Source organism: Dioscorea cayenensis, chromosome 12, assembly GCF_009730915.1.
Source record: "Dioscorea cayenensis subsp. rotundata cultivar TDr96_F1 chromosome 12, TDr96_F1_v2_PseudoChromosome.rev07_lg8_w22 25.fasta, whole genome shotgun sequence".
Classification (NCBI taxonomy): domain Eukaryota; kingdom Viridiplantae; phylum Streptophyta; class Magnoliopsida; order Dioscoreales; family Dioscoreaceae; genus Dioscorea; species Dioscorea cayenensis.
The window spans coordinates 16,132,899-16,144,782 of NC_052482.1; the positions used below are offsets into that span (position 1 = coordinate 16,132,899).

At 32.7% G+C, this 11,884-nt stretch overlaps 2 protein-coding genes across 2 annotated transcripts; one reads left to right on the forward strand and one right to left on the reverse strand.

Moving 5' to 3' along the window:
* Positions 1-2,654: 2,654 nt before the first annotated feature.
* On the forward strand, positions 2,655-3,511 carry LOC120273891. The gene is made up of 2 exons (XM_039280631.1): positions 2,655-3,067; positions 3,146-3,511. Exons 1-2 carry the CDS (start codon positions 2,750-2,752, stop codon positions 3,329-3,331), a joined length of 504 nt encoding a protein of 167 aa, XP_039136565.1. The 5' UTR covers positions 2,655-2,749; the 3' UTR covers positions 3,332-3,511.
* A 26-nt stretch (positions 3,512-3,537) lies between these two features.
* Positions 3,538-9,051, reverse strand: LOC120273890 (U4/U6 small nuclear ribonucleoprotein PRP4-like protein). Its single transcript, XM_039280630.1, has 5 exons — positions 8,183-9,051; positions 4,781-5,234; positions 4,480-4,677; positions 4,297-4,378; positions 3,538-3,769 (listed from the first exon to the last, which is right to left on the reverse strand). The coding sequence occupies exons 1-5, from the start codon at positions 8,938-8,940 to the stop codon at positions 3,672-3,674; spliced, it is 1,590 nt and encodes a 529-aa protein (XP_039136564.1). The 5' UTR covers positions 8,941-9,051; the 3' UTR covers positions 3,538-3,671.
* Between the last annotated feature and the right edge of the window lie 2,833 nt (positions 9,052-11,884).

The window sequence follows — 11,884 nt, forward strand, 5'->3', positions numbered from 1 at the left end:
AAATTAATGATTTTTTATGGGCATTATCATCCAAGGTGGAGTTAGTTCTGAATTTATTATTATTATAATGAAAATTAATACAATATTTCATCCATTTGAGTATGTATATTTAATATTATTGCGATTTTGAATGCACATTTAATATGAGAGTTTTTAAAAAACGTTAACTGTCATGTCTCCATCCTTCTAATAAACAATTCAATGAAATTTTATATCATAGTGATTTTGAATCCACATTTAATATGAGAGTTTTTGAAAAAATTTATCTTTCATGGCTCTATCCTTTTGATAAAAAAATCAATGAAATTTTTACGATAGTATCAAAACTTATCCCCTAAAAATCTTCCATTTAATATATGGGTTATGGAAAAAAAAAGTTATCTTTCATGTCTGATAAAAAACTCAATAAAATTTTGACTTTGTTTACATATAGATAATATCAAAAAAATAAAAAAATATATATAACTATATATATTAAAGCTATTCTCCACTAATAGCAATGCATTCAAATGGTTTTTTGATTGACATTTATAAGCAAATACGGTAAACAATCTTATATTTTTATGTATTTTTTCAATCAGCTTTAAAAGGTTATGATTTAATCCATTACTTTTAATGTTTATGATGATTTAGTCACCCGAATATACATTATTAAAGACGATTACATCTGACATACCACGTGGCATATATTTGCTCAAAGTTGAATATGAGGTACACAAGTATAGCCTGTGAAATCTTGATTTTATGCTTTTATTTCTCTTCCTCATTTTTTTAAGAAAAAAATAGAAACTATATTCTTTAATATAAAACATAATATTTATTCCATTCAAATAAATTTTTATGTGAACCGAATGGATCTGAAACTATAAAATTTAAATATTTTTTTAAGAAAAATTAGAAACTATACTGTTCTATACAAAAATAATATTTATTCCATTCAAATATTTTTACAGTCAACCGAATGTATCTAAAACTATATATATATATATATTAATATTATATTGGTTAATGTGTAGTTTGTTTGACTTTTGAGACAAAAACGTATCTTTCTTCCCTACATATGAGGTTATCAAGTTTGAAAACTAAACAAAAAAATAAAAATAAAAACAAGCAAAAACAAAGTTAGGAATGGGAAGACAAGGAACAAAAGACACATAAGAGTTGCATGTGAATGGTGGGGCGATCCACCTTGTTCACAGGTTGACCCCATGGCAGCAAGCTAACATATAAGCAAAGGAAAAATACAACAACTACACATTGTAGTCAAGGAAACATAGGCTATGCCCTAACTAAAGACAAATAATGTTTTGTTGCATTTTGACAAAAACCTCTTTATGGTTTGTCATGGAGACTAGAACCCCTTTTTCTTACCTTAAGACATTTTATTAAATGTATTAATTATATTGTTTGAGAGGATTTATTAAGATAACTTTATTTAGTTCGTAGATAATCCAGTAATATATATATCAGTATATTCCAAATTTCACAATATCATTTTTTCCTTGAAAAGATGTTAACAAAAAAGAATTTTTTTTTTATAATTAGTACGTTTTTGAAAATAAATATATGAAAAATACCATAATTAGCAAGAATATTTAAAAAAAAAACTAAAACAATTTGAAAAGAATTAACACGTTGGTGTTTAATATCTACTTATTACGTTTTAGAAGATTTATTGAAATATTTTTAGAAAAATTAGAAACTATACTGTTCTATACAAAAATAATATTTATTCCATTCAAATATTTTTACAGTCAACCGAATGTATCTAAAACTATATATATATATATATATATTAATATTATATTGGTTAATGTGTAGTTTGTTTGACTTTTGAGACAAAAACGTATCTTTCTTCCCTACATATGAGGTTATCAAGTTTAAAAACTAAACAAAAAAATAAAAATAAAAACAAGCAAAAACAAAGTTAGGAATGGGAAGACAAGGAACAAAAGACACATAAGAGTTGCATGTGAATGGTGGGGGCGATCCACCTTGTTCACGATGTTGACCCCATGGCAGCGAAAGCTAACATATAAGCAAAGGAAAAAAATACAACAACTACACATCTGTAGTCAAGGAAACATAAAGGCTATGCCCTAACTAAAGACAAATAATGTTTTGTTGCATTTTGACAAAAACCTCTTTATGGTTTGTCATGGAGACTAGAACCCCTTTTTCTTACCTTAAGACATTTTATTAAATGTATTAATTATATTGTTTGAGAGGATTTATTAAGATAACTTTATTTAGTTCGTAGATAATCCAGTAATATATATATCAGTATATTCCAAATTTCACAATATCATTTTTTCCTTGAAAAGATGTTAACAAAAAAGAATTTTTTTTTTATAATTAGTACGTTTTTGAAAATAAATATATGAAAAATACCATAATTAGCAAGAATATTTAAAAAAAAAACTAAAACAATTTGAAAAGAATTAACACGTTGGTGTTTAATATCTACTTATTACGTTTTAGAAGATTTATTGAAATAATATTTTCCTCTATAGTTTTGTTTTAAAAATATAAAAACAATAAGAAAAAATTTTGATATATATTTTAAAATTTGAGAATATACCTCTAATATTAAAAAATTCATTTTAAAAATTTATATTATCAATATCAGTACATCATTTTCATATATTGAACCCACAGCCCACAGCGTTAGCTCCAACTTTTACACTAGTCATTATTTATAGATAACCAACCAGCAGCAAAATACACCCAACACTTCCAAGTGCAAGCAATGGCGGCAAACACAGTCAACTCACTCACCATTCTCATGACCACATTCTCATCTCCCAAAGCTTATTATTCCAAACCAACACAATCCTACACCCTTTCTTCACCTCCTCTAACTGCTTTCCCTTCACGCCAGACCCTCCTACTGCGGTGCCACCGGCCTCGCCGGCCGAAACGCAGTGATTCTATTTTGGTCCACGCCGGGCCTCCCTCATCTTCCACCCTCATCCTCGCATTCGTGCTGCCTCTCTCTCTTCTTATCGGCACCATCCTTGTCTCCATCCGCATTGCTGATGATCTTGATGAGAAGTTCGTTAAGGAGGTAAAGAATAGTAATGTGCAATAAGTGTTTGATGAAATGCCTCTTTGAGTATTACTATATTTCTTGGTTGTCTTGAAGCTTCTCATGAATGAAGCAATGGCGCAAGAGGAAGAGTACGGGGTTGAAGATGCGGAAGACGATGATGATGATGATGATGAAGAAGAGGATGATGAGAATGACGATGCGCCGAGAGTGCTGGAACTGGAGGAAGTGGCGGCTCCGGCGACTCCGCGAGTTCGAAACCGTCCTAAAAAAGAAATTTGAGAACCAATCCATGCATTTGCAATTTCTTTCTCTATAAATATGTGTGTGTTTGAATTTTAAGAGCAATTTGTGGAGTGTGTGTAATTTGAAGGTGTTCGTAGTTGAGTTTGTATGCATTTTATAAAAAATGCGCACTGATGAACATTCATGAACTGGATTGATGATTTTAATTCTTGAAGCTATGTCAAAATAAATAAATAAATAAATAAATAAGATGAAGAGGTTGCCTGCATTTCTTGAAAGTAAACTAAAAAGTACAAAACTAGTAATGAGAGAATGCTAAAAATTGTACAAGTTTGATGAAAGTTGTGGAGATTGGTGTTTTTGACTTGTGTTATGATTAGTCAACGTCCATGGCCTTTTCTTTTCCGTTGGTAGCTTTACAGGACCAGAGCTTGATGGTGTGATCATACGCCACAGTTACTATTGACTGTCCATCTGCAGAATCCAGAACATGAATTTTTCAATCACGAAATTAATTTCAAGTGTAAAAGAAAACTAGACAATCTACAACAGAAAATATTCTAAAGTTGTCCCAAATAAAGTTATTTATTTGGGCTGAGAGTTTGATTTTTCTTTTTCAAGATTTATTTTGATTTTTTTACATTATTTTACATAAAGACTATTGATATGTCTTTATGACTATGCTTTTTAGATTTTAAATAATTTCTTATTTCTCTTGGGCCAGACCATGCAGACTTCACCATAAGCAACTGCATATTAACAACTAGCAATTCCAATCCCAGTCAGATGAATTGTTCAATTATTGTAACCAATGGTCAAATAGTGAAATCGAATAATCGACTGGATTATGTTTTGGCAAATATATCCAGACCAATTTTTTCTACTTTATTCAGTTCTTTAAAATCTTTCCCATAATCAAACAAACCATAAATAAACACTAACTAATGTGATTGTAATTAAAGAGAGATGAGAAAAGATAAATATTGGCAGTGTTCTCTTACCTGGTGAAATGTCCAGGCCTGTAACTTTTGCTTCATGGCCAGCCAAAGTTTTGATAGGATTCACATCACAAGAAGACCAGATCTGATATCAATCAAGTTTCATGATAGTTAGTCTAGAGAATGAACCAAGAGAAAAATAATATATAAATATATAAAACTCTACAATTAAATTATAACATGTACCATTGCTTTAGTATCGAATGAAGCACTAGCGAGGAAATAGCCTTCCTGTGGTTCAAACTTCACTTGTGAAATAAGATGAGAATGTGCTGGTATAACAAATTCACACTTTCTCTTTCTCAAGTTCCAAATTCGGCATGTGTTATCTTCACTACCAGTGGCTAAATGATAGCCATCAGGAGAAAAGCTGACACTGAGAACCTGATACAATAGAAACAGAGTTTTAGTAACATGGAACTGCTGTGCAATTGGTTAATGAAAGGTTAACATGCAAAACATTGTTCTGAGCAGTTGGCTAGCTTACTGGCTTAACGTGACCTTCAAAGGCAAGAATGCTTCTTCCAGTTCGGAGATCCCAAACACGAGCCAGAGAATCAAGGCCGCATGATGCAGCTAAAGATCCATCAGGGTGGAAATTGATCCCATACACACTTCTGCTATGGCCTTCCTGGAGTAGCAATTCAGTGCTAGTGTTAATGTCCCAGAGTCTCCAAGTCTTGTCAAAACTAGCAGTTCCCAGGTACTTTCCAGATGGATGAAAAGCAATACGTGCAAGACGATCTAGATGGCCATTGAAAGTTGTCAAAAGGGATCCACTATCATTCCAAAGTTTTGCAGTCCTATCAGCTGATGCAGTTGCTACACAATTTTCCACAGGGGAAAATGCCACATCAGTGGCACGCTCTGTGTGACCCTTCAAGATGGCATGTTGTGATACACGAGGCATGTTCCAAATTTTTGCCACTCCACTCCAAGCACTAAATGGAGGAACCACAGACAAATTAATGATATTGGACATACATTTCTTATGAAGAGATACAGAAGAAACCTGACAGGTCAAAATGTAACATCTATACAAAAGAATGTCAAGAACAAATATGATTTGCTCTGAACTTATAATATATCATAAACTGGGATTTCAGCCCATGATCAGGCAAAATCAATGATTGTATGGTTGACTTTTTGCTAATAAACAGGTACATGCAATAACAATTTCAGATTTGGCAAATTCATGACAAAGGGATACTAAATCCTCTACCATAAAGAATGCACTTTTAAAGCTATGGAAAACAATCAATCAATGAAAGAAAACTGAAAAAAGAAATGAAGACAATGAAACATAGATTGTCCATAATTATGCAATATGTTAAATTGGACCAATGGCACCTACCACACAGATAAAAAAGACCAATAATCATGAAAATTCAAAGAAAATGAATTTGAAATTCAAGGATTTCTAAACAAGAAAGTTTATTCATCTTAAGATATCCACAACTTAGGTACTAAAAAATAAGAATCCTTCCAACAATAACCCAACAGGGATCTGGATTACGTTAGTTTGCAATTTGGATCATATCTTCAGTCTCTTCAAAACCATCATAACAAGACAACACAATATAAATGCATGCTTAATAAAATGTCAATCACTGTTATTTTTACTTATTGAGCTATACTGCAGGCTTGACAACAGCAACATTTTCACTACTTAAAATGGAATAAGGGTGTTTTATATTGTAGCCTTGATGAATGCTTCATACTTTTTATGAATGTCAGCAGGCATTTTAAAATTTCTCCATATAGCCGACAATCTTGCCATTCTAGGCTGAACTCCTTTTCCATTCATTCCTTTTAAAGTGATCATGATTCACAAATACAAGTTTTAATCATAGGGTTCTGATGACACTATTGAAATATCAAGTTCAGCAATGAATATGAATACATCCAAACAAGACTAAGTGCTATTTAAGACAAAAGAGTTTATGCATAAATACAGAAGGTGTTTCCTACAAACATTGCCTCAAGGCATAAGATAGCAAAATTTGATAAAAACCTTTAAACAGGGAATAATCCCGCCTAAAAAGACCGCAAGGTCAGGCCCCATTCCAACAAAACAAAAACCTAACTGTCAACTAAATCAAATGTTAGCTATAGCATTTAATTTCACAATCATGGTAATCAGCATACATGAATAGAGATCCAATGGATCTATCCCTGAAATTATCAAAGGCAGGAAGAGGTTAGTTTGATAGTATAGATGAAACAAAGCTGATTGCATGAATATACATTAATGGCTGTTATCAAGCAAACAGCCAAATAGGTTCCACTTGTTCACAAGGAAAGACAACACTACATGTTTACTAGAACAAATTCCATATGTTCTATGTAGTTAAACAGATGGGGACACAAATGAGAGCCTTGAGTAATTGGCTACAATAAATAGATCTACCAAAAATGCTCTCCCAAATGAACACAGCTGCTACAACAAATATCTATGGAATAATTGATTATGACTATGATGATCTCAAGGTTCTATGATGTAGTTGGGAACAGGATGTCAGGATCACTGTCCTCACATCATTGTAACAAACCATACAAACCAACTAGGTAGATGCATGGATTCAGCAGTGGGTACTTGATCCTAAGCAATAAACATCTGCATCACCATAGGGACTAAAGATTACAGATGATGGAGATAAGGAGTCAGAAATAGAAAAAGGTAAAATTTATTAATTTAACAAATTTTATTACACTAACTGTCTTCTATTTTATAATAAAATCATAAAATCCTAAAATGAGCCCTACTTAAATAATACAAGTAGTGCAAGACCAACCCCACATCAAAAGAAAATAACTTAATCTAGAAAAAGGTCAAAAGTAACACTGACTTAAATACATACTGTTTGAATTGTTTGATGCGTCTGCACAAGAATTCATAATAATTGTTTTTAATGGAAAAGCCATCCAAAACATTCAAGATGCAAAACCAAAAGGGAAGAAAAAGGAACCCTAGAAGCACAAGATTCATGCCCAGCCAACCACTCTCATTACATGGACTTCAACTGTTCAACTCAAGATCAGATAAAGGTAATCATTAATCTACATCAACTTTGATTGAATAGCCTCGACTTGACGGACGCTTATAAGACCTACATCTTGTAAATCGGCAAAATATGTTGCTAACAATAATGGAATCAATGAACTGAGATAGAATAACAACCACAATTGACTACCATATAATAAATTTTGGTGAAATAGATTAGAGATGAGTGATTGTTAGCTTCTATCATGAAGTTTTGATCTTCAAAGGGCACTTCATCTATACTTTGTACTATTGACCTTACTGACCCATCAATTTTACATGTTCGTCCATTACAATGACACCTTCTGTCACAAGAGGTTCCAAAATATGATTGGTGATCTTTTTCCCTTCCTCAAACTTGATGATTAAAGAGAATAGTATTCCAAGTTGATTATGTTGACTACTTGGTGCAAATGTGTTTCATTCAAGATGGATAAGAACTCATCAAGTTGATTGGAAATCCTGTCAACAGTTTGATGCATCAAATCAATGCATTATCCCATCATCCAGTTTTAAACGTGCACAATTGAAGCAACCTATTTCACTTTACTCTTTGTGCCACTTCATATAGGATCTCCAAGGATAATTTTCCCAAATACAATTAATTTCACCATTTCACAGGCGTGAATGTCATATGCATATAACATTATGATTTCTTCAATCAGATTATAGATAATCCATTTGCTAGAAAAATGTAAGCTGTATCTCATCTACATCTTAACAGACTTTGATCATACTCATCAGCATTAAAGTACAACAGCAAAGATTCAATTTCTAAAACCCAAATCCAAGGCAAAAAAGATTTGAACTTGCAGGGCGAAAATTATGGTAAAAGAAAAGGCATACCTGGTGGCAAGCATTGACCCATCATGAGAGAAGGAACAACCAGAAAGTGGCCGACCATCACCAATCTCACTACACTCAAGAACAAACTCCTTGGCTTGCTTCAAAACATACTCTCTCTCAGCTCCCACGTCCTCATCAGGATCATCCCTCCTCCTCCTAGCCCTATCTAACCTAGCCGCCGCTCTTGCAGTTGAATACTTTGCAATCAAAACCCTAGCCTCCATGAGCTCCTTCGATCCCTCAGTAAAGAACGGGTACTCCTGCGGCACGTTCTCATCATCTTCAACAGAGGCAGCAGCCGCAGCCGCCGCCTGCTCATCATCATGGGCACGAAGCAGACGATCAAGCTGGCCCTCGGCTTCAAGCCGAACCATAATGGAGCGAAGGCGGTCACGGCGCTCCATCTCGCGCTCGCCGAAGAGTGTTACAGGCTCGCCAAGGCGACGGAGGCGGGCGCGAACGGCTGAATCGTTGGTAGGTACAGCCATGGCGTAAGCCCGGCGCTTCATCAGGAGCTCTTGGACAGCCTTCTCCTGGCGCTCACGGGCTAGCCGGCTCTCCTCTGATACCTCATACTCCGCGCCAGAGGGCGGAGGAGGCGCCGAGCCCTCTCGATCGGAGTCCGAGTCGGGGCGGGGCGCCGCGGCGGGGCGAGCTAGGAGAACGGCGATGGTGGGAGGAGGAGGAGGTTGGGGCAATGGCGTCGGAGTGGAGGCCGGCGCGGAAGTGGGAGGTTTAGGGTCGTCGTCTACCTCCATGAGAGGAAGCAATGAAGCAGGAGAAGTAGGGTTTGAATCAAAAGTGTCTCTTTTTCAAGCCTTGGAGATGGCAAGGGTTTAGGGCAAAAGAACCAGGAAAGGAAGGGGTGTGCACTATATGATTTAAACCTAATTGAGGCGGTTTAGTTTACGGAATTCCGAATTGGATTATGGCGGTGGTTTTACTGTTTGTTTGCAAGGAATGTTATTGAGGAGGAATTAGTTAAGAACGAGAATAAGGGGGAATGGATTAAGAATGGAAGAAAAACTGTGTTTGGTTGGAGGGTATGGAAGAGTAATTCATTGGGAATGGAGAAAGTAAAAAGATGAAATATGTGGGAAATGTCTTTTATGCCCTTATTGAGTGAACATTAAATAAATAAATATATTAGTTAATAAAATTATTTTATTTGTAATATGTTATCATTATTGTTATAATTTATTTAATTTATTTTTTTTATTTTTTATAATTAATTTTACAATTAATCTTTATTATTATTGTTATCATTTTATAATATGTGGGAAATGTTGTTTTTTTACAATGTTATATTGTTATTTTTATTATTTTATAATTAATTTAATTATTTTATTATTATTATTATTATTATTATTATTGTTGTTGTTGTTGTTGTTGTTGTTGTTGTTGTTGAATGACCAAAGGAAAAGGGAAAAAATGACAAAATTTGGATGGGAAAGCATTTAATGTCAGGGGTAAAATGGACATTTTATGATCCGGATTGGGCATTCCTCATGAAAATGGGATGAATGGCAATCAACATTCTCCCCTCATCTCATTTCTCATAGATTCCTCCCACATTCCCAAGCCTTCCAACCAAACAAAGCATTGGGCCCATTCCCACTCCATTCCCAATCCAAACCTTGCAAACAAACATCACCTTAGTTTACGGGCTTTGAAATAGGATATGATTATCTCAAAATATTTATAATTTTTATTTAGTTAATAAAACAATAATATGTTAGAATATAAGTAATGATATTTTTATCGAATAGATTTCCCGAATGGTGTGGATGTCTGACATTTATGTCAGCGTCCACGTCATTTTTTTTTTTAAGAAAAAAAAAATTAATTTATCTTTATTATCTAAATCCTAAATTTAAATATTTAATCGTAAAAATAAACATGATAAACCGAAAACCCCTCTCTAAACCCTAAACTGGAATGATTGATTTCTTGTTTAGGGTTTAGGGCATTGGATTTAGGGTTTAGTGCTTAAGATTTAAGGTTTAGGGTTTAAATTTTTAGTTTTTAGGGTATAGATTTTGTAGTATTTGGGTTTATAATTTTAGATATAGATTTATAAATTTTTTTTGAAATTTTAAGAATTAAAAAAATTTTAAGGTTCAAATTTGAAGTTTATATAAAAAAAAATAATGATGTGGATGAGGATGCAGATGACAAGTTGGGCATCCATGTCATTCGGAAAATCTATTCGCTAAAAATAGCATCACTCTTTTTAATATTTCCAAAAAAAAATTTTTTTATCTCAAATGTTTTTGTAGATATTTCAATAAATATAATTTTATTTCAAAAATATATATGGGATAAAAAAATGATTTTTTTTTATTTTTGAATTTTTTAAAATTGATATTTTGATAATTTAGTGAAAAGTATAATGAGGAAAAAATTCACTTGTCAAATTCTGGGAATATAATATTCTCACATACACATACGCAACTAAATAACGTAATATTCAGGGTAATAACCAGCACTTTAGGGTTAATTCGGTCAAATAAATCAATGCGATCGAGTGTGCCATTTGATTTGTAGATAAAAATCGCACAAATAATACAAGTGATTGAGGTACAATGTAAATTTTTGTATTGTTCTATATTTAATTTTGAAGGTAGTATAAAAGTTTTTAACCAATTTTATTTATTTTTGGTTTGTATTGAAACTTGGCAAAAAAAATTTACCAAAATTTTAAATATAAAATTTATAAAATTAATTATATTTATGTGTTATACTTCTACCCTACTTGCAAAATAAACATGTGAGTACTAAATTGTGTTATTGTATGCTTCAAATTTTCACAGATCATACTAACTTTTAAACTTATTTTGCCTACTTGGTTTGTTTATTTTGGATGAAAATTAGTAAAAAGTTTATGCAATTCAATTATATGTTAAAGAGATAGAACTGTTCTTTATAATGGGCATTAGAAATTTTTATTTTTATGGTTTTATTTTATTGGCATGAAAATGTTGTAAAAAGTCGAATCGAATAAAGTAGAGTCACACCTTAAAGAATTTGAAAATAATAATAAAAATAAAAAAATACTTTGATTTATGTAGAAAAAATTTATAGAAATTAGGATAAAAATCATGAATAATTAAGAATTTAAGAATTTCATTAGGTGGAAAATTATTAGGTACAATTTCTCTGTTTACAAGGAGAATAATTTATCCTCTCTTATCATAAGAAAATTAATAGAAAATTAATAACTCTCAAAAAAAAAAAATTTCTCACTCATTCTCTTTCTCTTGTTTTCACTCTCCCTTGTGCTGTTTAAGGCCTTCATTTCCTTGCGTACTTATAGGTAAACGAGGAGCAACTTAAGCTCTAGTGATTAATTAATCCAACCTACTAGTGATTAAGGGTAGGTGTTGTCATATTTGACAAGAGGAGCTTCACATGCAGTCACCACCATGTGATAAAGATTGGTCATAATGTTTGAGTTAGCATCTCTCCCATTTGAAAATTTGATTGAGAACTAATTATATCTTCATATCATTTTTTTTAACTATGCAAATTCATGTTGCTTATGTCTTCAGCCATAGGAGGATCAACACCACATTAGTATTAATTCTTTTGTTATGAAGTCTACTAGGTTATATTTCATGTGAATCTTTTGTATATCCATGGTTCCTTCTTCTATTTTCTCAAGAATGAATTAGTACTAAATTGTGTTATCTTTTGACTTTG

Excerpts from the sequence above, each read along its gene's own strand:
- LOC120273891 (XM_039280631.1), top strand. The coding sequence starts at position 2,750 with ATGGCGGCAAACACAGTCAACTCACTCACCATTCTCATGACCACATTC. Across the intron at positions 3,068-3,145 it reads ATGAGAAGTTCGTTAAGGAG|CTTCTCATGAATGAAGCAAT; the intron begins GTAAAGAATAGT and ends GTTGTCTTGAAG.
- LOC120273890 (XM_039280630.1), bottom strand. The coding sequence starts at position 8,940 with ATGGAGGTAGACGACGACCCTAAACCTCCCACTTCCGCGCCGGCCTCC. Across the intron at positions 4,678-4,780 it reads TTGAAGGTCACGTTAAGCCA|GTTCTCAGTGTCAGCTTTTC; the intron begins GTAAGCTAGCCA and ends CTATTGTATCAG. Across the intron at positions 4,379-4,479 it reads CATTCGATACTAAAGCAATG|ATCTGGTCTTCTTGTGATGT; the intron begins GTACATGTTATA and ends GATTGATATCAG.